Genomic DNA, 16637 nt, shown 5'->3' with positions numbered 1-16637 from the left:
ACATTCTCTGCTCAGCGAGAGCTCTCAGGGAGAAAGGCTCGAAAAAAAAATCAACTGTGTAAAAATATAAACCAAAAAGAAGTATTAAAATTATAGAGTTGAAAGCAGATTTGAATGCACAGCTGTGCTTTGACGGAAATGCCAACAGTGTTTCTTTTAAAAGTATTGTGTAAGTATATGAGGCAGAAAACTGTAGCTGAGTGTGATGGGCATCAATTTTGCAGATATTTGATTGAAAGTATAAAGTACTGTGGAGAAATTATAGTGATATTATATATATTTTTTGTATATGTTCTTTTTTTTAAAATGGAAGTTTATGGACATATTGCTAAACTGTAATTGGTAAAAGTCAATAACTGGTTAAAAAATATGGAAAAAAACATCCATAAAAATGAATACGGATAAATAATTTATTGTAAAATGGTACATTGTACTATATTTCATTGATGCTTTTTGGGGGGTTGTTTTTCTGCTTCAAAATTGCATTTATTGTATAATTACAAATTTGTCAAGATGTTTCACGCTCACCTACAGAGACAGATTTCATAGTTAAGAACAAAAAACAAAAAATAAACTTTCTGATAGAGGTACTGCACTATAAAACAGCTCATCCCCCACACAGTACTGAACAATACTGTGTAAGTACTACAGTACAATGGGGTCGATCAGGTAGCCAAGGTATCCCACCTCAAGTTGCTCTCAGATCCTTCTGTTAGAAACTTTTACATCAACAACACTTACAGAGTCCTCTGTGCCTTCTTTATGTGAACATAATCCATAACATACTCATCATTTAAAAATAATCACAGTTCAATTCGTTTCTCTTTTCCTTTCCAACAGCCAGTTGTTACTTCTGACTTAAAATCTACTACTATTGTATTTTCAGATTAAATTGTTCGAGGTTTGCAGCTGTAGAACATTTAAGCTGCTTATCTCATTTCATCTCACCAGAAAAAAGGCACGTCACGTCGATCTGTAAACAGTCTTTAGTTACATTTCCACAATTACAGTAAGCAATATTTTTCTTTCTCAAAAATAATGATATGAAACTGAAACCCACTTTCCTCTGGTGTTTTGACAGCTGGCTGTGAACCTGAAGCTTTTATTTGCTCATTGAGTCATATTTGAAGACCCCGAATCATTTTTGCTTTCAAAATATTGTCTCATTATTTTTGCAAATCGGTTTTCCTCGACACAGGACACATGGTATCGCTGGAGGAAGGAAACAAAACAACAACAAAACTTTCAGGTCCAAAACTCCCTGGGGAAAATGTGAATTCACACCCGGCTGATCCTGCCAGTAGCAACCTGTCTCAAAGATTTAACCATCTAAGCCTCAGCACACACACACACACACACATACACACACACACACATGCACACACAGTGAAAAATGCAAATGCATCATTAAATTACTGCGCAGAGCTCCTACTGAATGCGCCACAGATCAAGGTATATATTCAAAGAAAATAATAAATCACAGTAGTGAGCGTGCATGTGTATTTAATGTGTTTGTATTTAACAGGCATCAGCTGCACAGGTATGATCCAGCATACGTGATCCAGCAGGTGCTTAAAGGCTTTCTATTCAGAGCAAAATGAAAAATGATTACATTCTCGTCAATGACCTCTTTACTGGCCTTTGTGAAAGTGCATTCCTGAAACACCTTTCAACTGGATGTTTATGTGCTGGAGCAGCCTCTCACCCAGCCTCTGTAGTGAAAAGCAGATGCAGAGAAGCTTTTAAACTACACCTGTTGGGGGCTGCACTCGCATCCAAACTCGCACCCCTGCGCTACGTTTTTCTTGTTAGAATAAATCAGTGAAGGTCCTTGTGCCTGTGATCTTGATGGCGAGAGAAGGGGACGTCTGCTTTGGGGAGATCTGTCCAGGGCCTAATCTTCTCTGTCAGATTGCGCAGGGCTTCAAAGCCCCTGGTAACGCAGAGGAGAGGAAGAGGAAGAGGAGGAGGTGGAGGAGGAGGAGGGATGTCTCGGGCATCATCCATCGACTGCAGGGAGCGGGACGGCACTGAGAGACAGAGATGCGGTTGAGAAGAGTGAGTGTGTGTGCATGAGTGAGTGTGCATGGACGAAAAAGAAAAAAAGAAAGCAAGATTGGCCATGCATGATGGCTACAGACCTTTGGTCTCTGCATAGTCTGCCTGACTGAGCCGGCTGTAAGGGTCTGGTCGAAGATTTGAAGAAATCAGCAGAGAGAAGGAGAGGAGCAAGACCTGGATGTAAATACAGACAGATGGACAAAAAGAGGTCAAGCATAGAAAACACAGATCAGAAAGAAGAAACTGAGTAGGTTGTTACACACACAACTACATAACATTTTGCACAACGGGTGCTTCTCTGACTCATTTAAATATTCAAAGCATTCACAGCCGCAGTCCTGCCGGTACAAACACTCGCGCTCCTCGATGTGCTTATGAACTTTTAATGTTTACTGTATTTCTTTGTTACAATTATGACTGCCTGAAAAATTACATAATGCTCTATCTCACCAGGATGCAGGTTGCTTTCTGTCTTGTTTTGCTGGGGCCATTAGGAAGGAGAGCCTGTAGCTGGCTTAGCTGCTCCAGCAGAGCACTGCAACACAAATCCAGACAGAAAGATGAAAGAGGCTGTGCAAAAGTTTGACATAAGGGGTCTCATCATTTCCAGCATCTGTGATCACTCTCGCAAAAGAGAGAGAGAGAGAGAACGATAAATTGAAGGAAGAGTGTGTGTGTGTGTGTGTGTGTGTGTGTGTGTGTGTGTGTGTGTGTGTGTGTGTGTGTGTGTGTGGAGCCTTCACACATTTTGTTTTTACAAGCAGCAGTCTGCCAGCGTCAGGGAAAAAAGAATAAAAAAAAATCAGGACAGTGAAATTGCCGAGTGAAAAGAAAGAAAAGTTGGAAAAGCTGTGTGAAGATTTGGAATGGTATGCACTTTGTATTCTGGTAATTTTACTCTCAGGCTCTTCAGTCCCGAATCTTTAACAGGCAGAACGGTTTGGCCATTTTCAGCCGTGACTCAGTTTCATGAAAGCGGTGTCACAAAAGATGTCGTGGAGATTTATTTTGTGCAGCTTGCTCTGCACAAGCCCCGCGTCCAGGTTTGATTAATCCTGCTGCCTTATCTGTTCAACCGGTAGGGACTTTGATGGGAAACAAATGCAATTATGCCGTGTTTTCATATGGCTGCACCTCCTCAGTCTGGCCATTGTTAAATGTACGACACCCGGATGTTCTGACTATATATGGTCAATCTTAATTTTTTCTGTCATCCTATATTTCTGCTTTTAGGCTTCATGAAACAGGCCTTATGGTGTCATAGCCTTGAGATGAAGTGGTTTAGGCCATCAAGAAAATACTAAATACTACCAGACATAATCCCACTAATGAAAACACAGTAGCTAAATAACTGAAACAGGGAAATAAACTGAAAAACCGAGACATCTGTGGTGCTATTTTTACAGGAGCAATTGCTGCAGAGCTAAAATAGCCATTCTCTAAAATCTAACAGTGACCATTCGATCATGCCAGAGCTCTGCAGCTGTGCCCTGACTGTGCCTGAGCCAGGATATAGCTTCCAAAGCTTCAGAGACTTGAACTTTTCCAGACCATATGCTGAAGTGTAGTGCACTGGGCTGTAGTTATGGTAACTCTTTGCTTTTCATTGCAACTTTCAAAAGCAAGTCCTGGATGTTGTCACAGGTAAAGCTAATCAAGTGTGTTATGTTCTTTACTGTATTTTCTGGACTTTGAACTTTAAGCTCTCCATCATTGTACAAAACACTGAGTCGTCCAGGCATCTAATGCCAATAATCATCAGGTTAAACTTGTTGCCTCACTTAAGGACTCACTTGTTGGTCTCCTCCAGCTGCTGGATCTTTCTCTGCAACTCGAGGTTGTGAGCACCACATGCAGACATCCTACAGAAAGAGGAGGAGTAGAATGAGGGCAGAATCGTATTAAAAAATATATCATTTTATGATGTTGCCTCGCCTGCCCTCTATTTCTCTCTCTGCCAATATCAGCCTGCTGACTGTTATCGCAAACCCCATTCTGTCATCCAGGGACTCCACCCCCTTTCTTCTTCTGGTGTCTCTCTTGTTCGGTTCAGTCACTGTGAATCCATTATGCCTTCGACTGATAATGACACCCTGTTGATACGCTCCGCTTGAATCTGGTTTAATTATCAACGAATGCTGACTCTGGGAGAGACAATCTCACTCTGCCATGAAACTTTTGTTATCAGGAGACAGTAGAGCTCAAGCTTGATTGAGATGTTGATAGCATGTAATTAGATATATAAACCTCCTGTGTTACATCAGTAAGACATTTTCATTAGTACGCAAAACACACAGACAGTTTTCAGTTTTGTGTTTGGCCATTTTTAAAGCTCAAACTGTGTACTGGCTTTATCCCACCCGCTACACCCGTGGTCCAAAACACCTCCATTCATTCTCAATCGACTCTTTTATTCTGATACAGATCAGTAATGGCAGGTTTTAAAAGAGTCCAGCAGTGCGAGGGAGTCAATCTCAAGAACCACATCAGACTGAAACAAGTTCTAAAAATACCCCCAAGAGAAGCTGATGAATGATAAACCTAGGGGGATTTGACAAACAAAGGAATTTGGGGAACATTGCTGCATTGCGTTTCTTTGAGGCGAGTCAAATTACATGCTCGACCACGCAGCGCTGTTTGTGGAGTTGTGATGTGGTTGAAGCGCCAGCATGTGGGAGGCAGGTGGGATTAATAAATTTGGTGACAAAGGCTTGCTGGCTGTGTGGTGAGGCTGATTCCGAGCAGCCTCGAGGTAGAGAAGGAGGAGGAAGACTGACGCGATTCTGAGAAAACCTGCTTGCTGTTCTGGGTTGCGGCATCGTGTTTAGGAATAATCCATTCTCTCTCCTGACTACATCTGTGAGTTTGCGTCTATGCACAATGAGAAAGTGGTCCAGATCGACCTTAAGTGTTTTGGTGCCCCACAGTGGAGCAGTTATCACAGTATGGTGGGTATTCTGAGTTTCTTTACAATGTTCAATGACTGTAGAAACTTTCAGGTCTTTGACTATACTGAACACCGATTTTTTTTCTCATAAACAATATTAAGATCTCTAAGAGGCCTTAAAATGAGTATATACAACCTCAGATAAACTGCAAACCGTGACATATTATACTATGTCAATAAAAACGAAGTCAAAGTGCAGAAGAAGAGCGTTAAAAATTAGCCGCTGCTAATGAAATGCACTTGACTAACAGATCGTCAAGACGATTTGCTAGTTTGCAGGTCTGGAGCATTCAGGTACGCGTTATCACAAATCCAAGCAGGAAAGACATCAGCAACGATCTTAGAAAAGCAATTGGGGTTATCAGGCCACTCAGAAAATGTTTTCATTCTACAGTGAAAAAGATTATTCACAAGTGGAAAGCAACAGATGCCAATCTCCCCAGGAGTGGACATCCCAGAAAATTCACCTCAGTCAGACCATCCAATCCTTACAAAAACTTAAAAAAAAAATCTAAGAGCTTCAGCCTTCAGTGAGCATGTTAAATGTTAAAACTCATGACAGTACAATTAGAAAAAGGCTGAACAAGTGTGGCTTGTTTAGAAGGGTTTCATCTAAAACAAAAAACAACCCCCACAAAACTTCTGGAACAATGTCCTTTAGAAGGATTAGACAAAAATTGAGGTGTTTTGGTCATAATGGACGGTGCCAAGTTTGGAGACAGCCAAACACAGTGTATCAGCACAAACACCCCCCCACCAGCTGTCAAGCACGGTGGTGGTGGTGGTGGTGGTGGGGGGGGGGGGGGGGGGGGGGGGGGTGGATGGCTTCACATTTGGCTCAAGTATTCTTGAGCCAAATGTGAAGCCATCTGTCTGACAGCTAAAGCTTGGGCAAAACTGGGTCCAACAACAGGACTACGATCCCAAAAAGAAAGGAAGGAAAGAATCAAGGTGCTGCAATGGTCCAGTCAAAGTCCAGACCTTGACCTGTTGAAATGTTGTGGTGAGACCTTAAAAGCTCTGTGGATGAATTTAAGAAGCAACACTGCAAAGAAGAGTGGAGTAAAGTTCCTTCACAATGATGGCAGAGACTAATGAAGTCATACAGGAAACAATTACTTCGTGTTATTGCTGCTAAAGGTATTTCTACAAGCTACTGAATCACTGGGTGTGCTTAGTTTCTCACAGGACTGTTTCTGGATCTTGGTTTAGTTTTTTGTCACAACACAGTTTAATGTGAGAATGTTGTTGTCCTTCATTATTATGCATTATTAAAACATCATCTTTTTGTATGTTTGTTCTTACTGAAGTGCCGTTGGCATTATAGACAGTAATGCTTATGTACAGGTTTGTTTTTTGTTTTTATCTAAATATTCCTCAAATGAAAAAGAAATTCTCTTTTGCAGCAATCTCTTGAAAATGGTATTTCTTTGTGTATCCAGATAATGACCTTTATTAGTGAATAAATAAAGAAATAACAAGGTTTATGTCTTTCATTTTGGGCTGCTTCACTGGAACTGAATTTCAATGGGTTGTATTTCTTTTATCAATTTTGGCACTATATAATTTTTCTCTTGAATACGTTTCTGTAATTAATTGGTTTTGCTGGAGGCAATGACAACTACTGCTGCACAGCTCTCCTTCTTCTTTTTTTTAATTCAAAACACCTCACTAGCGTTGTTTGAGGTTGTTGTACAATTGTTTTTTTGAGCTTTTTGAGCTTTTGAGCTGTGAGGATTTTTTTTTCAGGGAACTATTTGACAAATACCAGGAAACATGAAGTGTGCTTTACTTAATGAACAACAAAACACTCACTGAATCACTGAAAAACATAAAAAATCCAAAGCAGATGATTAAAAAAATGTTTCCTAAGTCGGTGCAGAGATAATGTCATACCTTTCTTCCAGGCTATCAACATATTCCCTTTTCTTCTTCCGACTTTCCTGAGCTGAGCGCTTGTTGCGGATTTTCCGCCGGATCTTTTTCAAAACTCTCTCTTCAAACTTGTCAGGGAGATGAAACACATGGGAGACCAGGACAAGAGAGAATAAAGAAAAAGGTATGTGAGATGAAACTAGGTTGAGAGAGGTGTGTGTGTGTTTGTGTGTGTGTGGGGGGGGGGGGGGGGGGGGGGGGGGCATCATATCTGGCTGACTTTGTGTAACTGGGGATACAGATTTAGATCACGAGTGTGTGTTTGTGGATGTGTTTGGAGCATGCTTGTGCAGAGACGTCTGCCCTACATACATGTGTATATCGCTCATGTACCTTGGACAGAGGCAGCCTGCTGGGCAAGTTTACCCCTTCTTTAGCCAGAAGCTTCTTCTCATCCTCATTAAGTACAAGCTCCCGCAAGGAATGCTGGGGGATTCGCTGCGCCTGTGAACCAGATGGACAGAATTCATTTCACTTAAAGTTACTCTATTTGCAGCTTTCCCCAAGAAGGCACAGGCAGATAATAAAATTCTCCTTCAGTCAGAGTTGGACAGGACACCACACGTATTTTAATTTTCAACACAATTATAAAACCCTTCTTACTTTGTCTCCCAGGTTGGATAACAGCAGGTCCTTCACGGTGAGAGAATGGCTGGGTGGTTGCAGAGGATTTTGGTTTGTGGTGAGGTAGTATGAAATTCCGATATCCTCATCTAAGCTGCCAGACTCACAGCCTGCATATTAAAGCAGAGAAAACAGTACATGGTTTACAAAATTGCTTGTATTTGCAGTTCAAACAAAACCCACCACAAAACGTCAGTCATTGCAGCATCTTTCTGTGCTTTAAAAACACTTTGCAAACACACAATGCTGCACAGGTTTTTAGGCATTTTAGACACTTGGATTCCTGTCCATCCTGTGGCACCACCAGGGAGGAGACTGATCATGCCTGCACCAATTATGCACCAGATGTCACAGTCCCTATCAAGCTCTTGTCTCATGGAGTCAGTCTGGGAGAGACTAAAGATGTCGAGATAGCCAAAATCTACAAAAGCCACCTGAAAGAAGCAACCAGCCAAGTACCTTGAAAACTCACACAAAATATTGGCTTGATTTGGAGTATGTATCTTTACTATTTGTGACATCACGACATTGTCTTGTAATTATATTTAAAAAAATGTGAGAAAGTTTTAAGGTAGCCAGTTAACCTAGGCTAAAGAACGTGTGATTTTTATATTGTCAGCTTTTCGCAATTAATCAAACCTGATATGCCACTTTTAAAACAAATAATGGTGATGGCTGAATATAATGGTTCAGCATTCAGACTGACTCAGGACTGACAGAGCATTTCAGTCTGTGGCACCTAGAATATGGAATATTCTCCCACTCCAGCTTTGTTTAGCTCTCTGTGAGCTCCTTTAAAAATGATTGTTTTGTTTGTTTCTTTGTTTCAATTTAAAGTTACAGTAAGTAAACATTTTTACCTCTAGATGTCAGTAAATTTCAGTCAACTGAGTTTTGCTTTCTTACCCATCTCGATTCAAATGCATAATCCGAGCTACAGTTGCTGCAATATGAGAAAAATGTTTTAGCCAGCCAAGAGAGATCAAAGACATTATTTTTAGACTGTACTCCATAATCGCCACAGCCAGCCAGTGTGTATCTACTATTGTTTGAGCTCAATTTCTTTATTCGTGTGAAGGCTGTCAGCCCACTGTTTACCTCAGCAGCCAATGATGGGTGAGAGGTGTCCACATCTATTTACTTTGAAGTGGGCTGTGGACGTTTGTGAGAGTTCGTTATGAGTTGATGAGTTAGCGAAGGTCAGTTCTGATGGATGATATGAGATGAGGTGAGTTGCTGAGGATATGCTTAAGCCTTAGCCTGTTGTTTTTGCTGCTGTTAGCTGGTGTTTGCCAGGATGAGTGAAACTTTCTTTAAAATTGATGTAACATTGTTGGGCTTTGATGAATAAACTCACATACAATGTGAGAATGTAATCAAGCTGTTTATCAGAGGGAAGGTTTGAATTTTAAGAAATTAGCTGCCATAATGTTAATTTACAAACAGCTTTTGTTGTTTTCTGTCAGCTGTCCCAGACTGGAGGGTCACATGTCTAATCTACTGACTGTAATTGCGACAATATCAGGAATAAATAAATTTGTGCATATGTTTTCGTGTGACTTCAGTTCAGGAGGTAAGGCTTGAGATAAGAAGGAAAGGATGACATTTTATCCAGATGTTTTCGCTTATTGTTGAGGTGTAGACCCCAATGAAAAAAACACAGAGGGAACAGTTTACCCTGCCCGGGATAGGGTTACCGGGGCCCCGCCCTGGAGCCAGGCCCGGGGAGGGTGCCCGAGGGCGAGCGTCTGGTGGCCGGGCCTTAGTCCATGGGGCCCGGCCGGGCACAGCCCGAAGAGGCGACATGGGCCCATCCTCCCGCAGGCCCACCACCTGCAGGAGGCGCCATAGGGGTCGGGTGCATTGTGTGCCGGGTGGCAGCCAGGAGCGGAGGCCCTGGCGGACTGACCCCCGGCTGCCAAGACTGGCAATAGGGACATGGAATGTCACCTCTCTGGTGGGGAAGGAGCCTGAGTTAGTGCGTGAGGTTGAGAGGTACCGGCTAGATATAGTCGGGCTCACCTCTACGCACGGCTTGGGCTCTGGAACCAGTCTCCTGGAGAGGGGCTGGACTCTGTCTCAGTCTGGAGTTGCCCCTGGTGAGAGGCGGCGGGCTGGGGTGGGTATTCTAATATCCCCTCGGCTTGCTGCCGGTACGTTGGGGTTTTTCCCGGTGGACGAGAGGGTTTGTTCCCTGCGCCTTAGGGTCGGGGAATGGGTCCTGACTGTCATCTGCGCTTATGCGCCGAGTGGCAGTTCGGAGTACCCAGCCTTCTTAGAGTCCCTGGGGGGGGGTGCTGGAAGGTGCTCCACCTGGAGACTCTGTTGTCCTGCTGGGAGACTTCAATGCTCACGTGGGTAACGACAGCGAGACCTGGAGGGGCGTGATTGGGAGGAACGGCCTCCCTGATCTGAACCCGAGCGGTGCTTTGTTATTGGACTTCTGTGCTAATCACAGTTTGGCCATAACGAACACCTTGTTCGAACATAAGAGTGTCCATAAGTGCACGTGGCACCAGGACGCTCTAGGCCGTAGGTCGATGATCGATTTTGTAATCGTATCACCAGACCTGCGACCATATGTTCTGGACACTCGGGTAAAGAGAGGAGCTGAGCTGTCAACTGATCACCACCTGGTGGTGAGTTGGATCAGGTGGCGGGGGAGGACGCTGGACAGACCTGGTGCACCTAAACGCGTAGTGAGGGTGTGCTGGGAACGACTAGCAGAGGCTCCAGTCCGCGAGATCTTCAACTCACACCTCCGGCAGAGCTTCAACAGCATTCCGAGGGAGGCGGGGGACATTGAGTCCGAATGGACCATGTTCAGCGCCTCCATTGCCGAAGCTGCTGCATTGAGCTGCGGCCGCAAGGTGGTTGGTGCCTGCCGTGGTGGTAATCCCCGAACCAAATGGTGGACACCAGAGGTGAAGGGAGCCACCAGGCTGAAGAAGGAGTCCTATCGGGCTTGGTTAGCCTGTGGGACTCCGGAGGCAGCCGACAGGTATCGACAGGCCAAGCGGAATGCGGCTCGGGCAGTGGCTGAAGCAAAAACTCGGGTGTGGGAGGAGTTCGGAGAGGCCATGGAAAAAGACTTTCGGACTGCCTCGAAGAGGTTCTGGCAAACCGTCAGGCGTCTCAGGAGGGGAAAGCGGTGCTCTACCTGCACTGTGTATAGTGCTGGTGGAGCGCTGCTGACGTCGACTGAGAAAATTGTCAGGCGGTGGAAGGAATACTTCGAGGACCTCCTTAATCCCACTGACGCGTCTTCCGAGGAGGAAGCAGAGTCTGGGGATGAGGGGAATGACCCGCCATTTTCTGGGGGCGAGGTCACTGAGGCAGTTAAACAACTCCTTGGTGGCAGAGCCCCTGGTGTTGATGAGGTCCGCCCCGAGTTCCTGAAGGCTCTGGACGTTGTAGGGCTGTCCTGGCTGACACGCCTCTGCAATGTTGCGTGGAGATCAGGGGCAGTACCCGTGGATTGGCAGACCGGGGTGGTGGTCCCCATCTTTAAGAAGGGGGACCGGAGGGTGTGTTCCAACTACAGGGGGATCACACTCCTCAGCCTCCCCGGGAAAGTCTATGCCAGGGTGCTGGAAAGGAGAGTTCGTCCGCTAGTCGAACCTCTGATGCAGGAGGAACAATGCGGTTTTCGTCCTGGTCGCGGAACACTGGACCAGCTCTTCATCCTCTCGAGGATACTTGAGGGTGCATGGGAGTTTGCCCAACCAGTCTACATGTGTTTTGTGGACTTGGAGAAGGCATTCGACCGTGTCCCTCGGGGTGTCCTGTGGGAGGTGTTGCGGGAGTATGGGGTGTCTGGCCCATTGCTACGGGCCATTCGATCCCTATACAACCGTTGCAAGAGCTTGGTTCGCATTGCCGGCAATAAGTCGGACTCGTTCCCGGTGGGTGATGGGCTCCGCCAGGGCTGCCCTTTGTCACCGGTTCTGTTCATAATTTTTATGGACAGGATTTCTAGGCGCAGCCAAGTGGCGGAGGGCTTTCGCTTTGGTGGCCTCAGGATCTCATCTCTGATCTTTGCGGATGATGTGGTTCTGTTGGCTTCATCGGGTGAGGGCCTCCAGCTCGCACTGGAGCGGTTCGCAGCCGAGTGTGAAGCAGCGGGAATGAGGATCAGCACCTCCAAATCTGAGGCCATGGTTCTCAGCCGGAAAAGGGTGGAGTGCCCACTCCGGGTCGGGGATGAGGTCCTGCCCCAAGTGGAGGAGTTCAAGTATCTCGGGGTCTTGTTCGCGAGTGATGGGAGAAGGGAGCCGGAGATCGACAGACGGATTGGGGCTGCGGCTGCAGTAATGCAGACGCTGCACCGGTCCGTCGTGGTGAAGAGGGAGCTGAGTGTAAAAGCGAAGCTCTCAATTTACCGGTCGATCTACGTCCCTACCCTCACCTATGGCCACGAGCTGTGGGTAGTGACCGAAAGGACGAGATCGCGGATACAAGCGGCGGAAATGAGCTTCCTCCGAAGGGTGGCTGGCATCTCCCTTAGAGATAGGGTGAGAAGTTCGGCTATCCGGGAGGGGCTCAGAGTAGAGCCGCTGCTGCTCCACATCGAAAGGAGCCAGCTGAGGTGGTTTGGGCATCTGACAAGGATGCCCCCTGGGCGCCTCCTGGGTGAGGTGTTCCAGGCATGTCCCACCGGGAGGAGGCCCCGGGGCAGACCCAGGACACGCTGGAGAGATTATATCTCTCGGCTGGCCTGGGAACGCCTTGGTGTTCCCCCGGATGAGCTGGAGGAGGTGGCTGGGGAGAGGGAGGTCTGGGCCTCTTTGCTCAGGCTGCTGCCCCCGCGACCCGGCCCCGGATAAAGCGGATGAAGATGGATGGATGGATGGATGTTTTCGCTTATTGTTGAGGTGGACACCTTCTCCAATGATAAAATATAGGTATGATCTTTAATATCTTCAGACTGAAGGTGCAGGCACAAAGTTAAATGTCCCTCCATGGCATGCCTCTCCACCTTTGATACATAGATAGATCACACATAAATCGTAGGATTATAAACTGCAGACTTGCTCCTGTGTATTATTAGGTAGATACTATGAGTACAGCATCAGCACAGTACAGTTTTTTCTATTAAATAACCTCAGAAAATCACTAACTGTGCCTGTTTTCCATTAAGATTCTTATTAACAGTAGTTATTTTTGTAATGATCCGTTTTCTTGTACTCTGTTCATTTTTTTGCATTTTGATTTTCTGTTCTATTTTATTCTGATTATTCAAACTATTTTTAAAGTCCACACCATGATGTTGTGTTTTCCATTTTTTTGATGTATTGCTCAATGAAGGCTCGTTAGTGCTCTTATTGTTGCGGGATTTGAGTGTGACCTGAAAGCACAGTCGAAACTATTTCGATACGATTGTTTACAAGAGTCAGAGGTTTTATGAATAGTAGTTTGACTTTGAGCATTGTGTCTAGGTTTTGTGTTAACAGCTTAGAAAAAGAAATAATGTGAGGTTTCAAGAAATGTGTCAAAGCAAATGTGGAAAACTGGAAACACTGGGAAACACTAATGTTAAATTGTGAGGGTTGCATTAATATTGATATGTCAACACTCCACAGCCATTTCGAATCATTAGGAACCCTCTGGTCTAATCTGCTGATCTTTTCTGGCAGGAGCATTTAAATCAGTAACGCTTCCCTCGTGGATATAAATTCATACATTTGAATTACACCCACACTGGTTCTGTGGCGAGTTAAAGGCTGCAGTTTATGGCGGTTTGTGTAGTTGTCGCTACCTTTCAAATGCACAATGGATTTAACCTTCATGGTAATAGCTGTTACAAAGCTTCGAGCAGCTGCTGAAAGTGACTTTGTAATATGGTCTTACAAGCATAAGACCAGTGTTACAACAATTGTTCCCTGTAATGAATTAAAAGAACACTGACCTTTAACCTAACAGACAATATATACTGTATAAATCCAAGTAAATGATGAATTTATTCACTCATTCACTGATGAAGTCCAGTACAGACAAATAAAACAGCTTTCCACCGTAATTGTGATGCCGATGAGTAATTAAGCAGGTATGTAAAGAGTTAAAGAAATTACAGCCCGAAAAGATTACTTTCCTTTCCTCATAAGTATGACCTTGTGGATGTATTTGCTTGTGTTTTAAAACCTTTTGTTGGAATTAGAAGGTGATATATGTGGGGGTTTTTTTTAAATGAAATGTATGTGTCTAGGTTTACTCGGTCATTTTCAGATATGTCAGGCACTAGTGGTGGGTCAAAAACCTGCACGGTGAAATGAACCAACATTCAAAATAGCTGCCCTCACAAAACAGTTCATGAATGGCAACAATCACAACCGTTTATCTTTAAAGATGTTCAAAAATGGGAAAAACCAAACAAGTGGCTCTTTGAAAGGTCCGCCATCAGAGGCGCAGTCAAAAGCCCCCATTATCCCACTACAGAAAGCACAAAATGAGAGATCTCACAATGTCAAAAGCTTCCCCTTTTTTATCTGGTAGTCCTGTGCCCTGGTTACTTTGTTCTTTACGCGTCTCGACCTCACATTTGCGCTCATTGTTAAAACAAACTACTGCTTTACAGGTTGAAGTTCAGTACATGTTTCTGGCCTGTATAAAAAAGCAAGCCGGTTAACCCTTTGCTATTTAAATGTTGTCTTACCGAGATCGATGACGACATCTGGCTTTTTTTCATTTGCCACTGTCTGATTCACGAGACATGAAGACTGCGTGAAAGCCTGAATGTCACAGGGAGTGAAGGCTGTGCAGGAGGCTGTGTGAGGGCTGTTTGTGGGATCTGTCAGGGGGTCCTCGTTGATGCCACTGTCACTGGTGCAGGGAGACCACAGGGGTGATGCTGGCACAGAGGATGAGTCGCTCCCATGCAGCAGGAACTCCAAGAAATCATCAGGATTGCTTCGTTTAGTGCTCAGTGTCTGAAGAGAGTATGCATACATAATTACATTATGGCTTGATTGGCAGAATTAATCTAGATCATAGATAATAGTAATCACACAAACAAGCAGACACAGAAGCATAAACACACCAGGCTTTCAATTTGCTCTCTCTCTCTGTTTCCTTTGGTTCCTGCTATTTGCAACACTTGCCGCTATACAATCAGGCACACCCCAGAATACAGTTTAAACTCAGCAGTCAGGTTCTCATGATGAGGTGAATTTGTGGCCATGATTATGTTTTCCCCTGAGTGATTCGGTTTAGGAGCAAACTGTGCATAATGAGCAGCACACTTACATCATTAGTTGAGCTGGTCCACGTTTGGTTGCTGTGGCAACTGGTGGATTCACCTGTGTTTTTGAGCAGAAGGTCAATGATGTCCATCCCATCGTACACCTGAAACAAACAGTGATGGTTCTGAAATTGAAGTGTTTCTCAGTTTTTCAAAAGATAAAATGTTTTTCCACAGTATTACCCAATTTCACCTGGGTGTCAAAAACTCAATCTCACACTTCACTTGTCTCTGACAAACTTGCATTCACGTTCGGCTTTTTTAAAGCGACGCTTTCTTGACACGCACTCATGCTGAATCACTCTCTTACACAAAAAGCATCAACTGCACCCAGTGATCTTACCTTGTCTGTAGTCAGTGTCATAATTCTGACATTAAAGCAGCTGGTGGAATTTCAGTGAAAGTCTCCTTCAGGCATACAAATGCAGCACACGGCCAGATTGGTACGTTCCTTGTGCCTTTAGCGTGAAGGAGAAACGTCTGAGTCAGCCTTCAGGGACAAAGTTGAAATGCCATATCACACAACAGCATTCCCCAACCCAGCTGAACACTGTCCAATCCCCTTTTAGTCAGACAGCAGAGACAGCCAATTGGGACAAGAAGAAGGGAGATTACTTAATTGTAAATAAGTGTGACCTTTGATGTCATAAATCAGCAGTTGGTGTATGCTGTCAAATTCTTTTTTTATTTTTTAAATTGGACAAGCTAAATTTAAAGCCCAATTTATTGCTTTCAAACACAGAAAGTGGAAAGACTGACATTTAATTTGCACCAGTTTGGACTAAGCCCAACAAAAGTTCAATACTCCTCTCTCTGCTCATCACTAAGGAATCCACAAGGCAGTGGAAACACACATGAAAGGGTTTCATCTGAATTCAAGGGTTAGAAACTGTCTATTTGATTATTTGAAAATTAGAGAGAGTTAGTAAAAGAAAGTCAGCATGTGCTTCTAAGCCACTGAGGGATTAATAAAAAGGGCAGCTGTACTTCAAACTCTATTCACTGACACTGAAAGACAGCGCAGAGATCTGATTTGAAGCAGAGCTGAAGCTGTCTGGGAGGTTTCTGGATGGAAATCCAAGGAAAAGAAAAAATGCTCACCTTCTATGGGACTTCTTCCTGATTCTTCTTATGGCTTTAAGGCTGAATGAAGACTTAAACTAATTTAATTAAAAGGTAAAAGTCAATAAAAGTCAGGATTACACTGAGATTTCGGGCTTGGTCTTTGGTCATCAAAGCCAGAAACCGAGATGAGAACTATCTTTCAGTTAGCTGTCGTTTAGCTGGAGACAGTTCTGGCACATCTAAAATGATTTTAAGACAGTCCAAGAGTTTCTAATGATAGTCTTGGTAATATTTCACATAATGAAGCCCAGTGAAAGGCTCAATGTGCAAATAGAAGAGAACAATGAGTGAGCTGCAGGGAACCCCCAAATTCCTGTTGGTCCAGTTAGATCCAAAGTTACAGAAACAAGTTTCCAGAAGATACAGTCTCATGAAAAATAAACACATGATCCAATGATTCAGTAGCTTGTATATCTACTTGTAGCAGCAATAACATTTTTTATGACTTTATCAGTCTCTCAAATCACTGTGGTGGATTTTATGGGCACCTGTTTATGCACAACTATCTTAAGTGTAGTGTTTCAGTTAGGTTAGGGTCTGGACTTCGGCTGGGCCATAGCAATACTTTGCTTAGCAAAAGTTTGCTGCTGTGCTTGCCAAGATTTATCTGAGACAGATGGCTTCACATTTGAGTCTAGAATATTTTGGTACACAGAGGAGTTTGCAGTTGATTCATTGACTGCAAGGTGACCAGATGCCGTGGCTTTA

At 44.1% G+C, this 16637-nt stretch overlaps 1 protein-coding gene across 1 annotated transcript; it reads right to left on the bottom strand.

Moving 5' to 3' along the window:
* Positions 1-1809: 1809 nt before the first annotated feature.
* Positions 1810-15168, bottom strand: LOC102796938 (cyclic AMP-responsive element-binding protein 3-like protein 3-B). Its single transcript, XM_006786663.1, has 10 exons — positions 15148-15168; positions 14810-14908; positions 14220-14493; positions 7547-7677; positions 7277-7387; positions 6905-7011; positions 3855-3923; positions 2512-2596; positions 2142-2235; positions 1810-2030 (listed from the first exon to the last, which is right to left on the bottom strand). Exons 1-10 carry the CDS (start codon positions 15166-15168, stop codon positions 1819-1821), a joined length of 1203 nt encoding a protein of 400 aa, XP_006786726.1. The 3' UTR covers positions 1810-1818.
* Between the last annotated feature and the right edge of the window lie 1469 nt (positions 15169-16637).

Source organism: Neolamprologus brichardi, chromosome 18 (genome assembly GCF_056152115.1).
Source record: "Neolamprologus brichardi isolate AB-2024 chromosome 18, ASM5615211v1, whole genome shotgun sequence".
NCBI lineage: Eukaryota > Metazoa > Chordata > Actinopteri > Cichliformes > Cichlidae > Neolamprologus > Neolamprologus brichardi.
The sequence above is the reverse complement of the archived record's forward strand: the minus strand, read 5'-3'. Positions and strand labels throughout refer to the sequence as shown.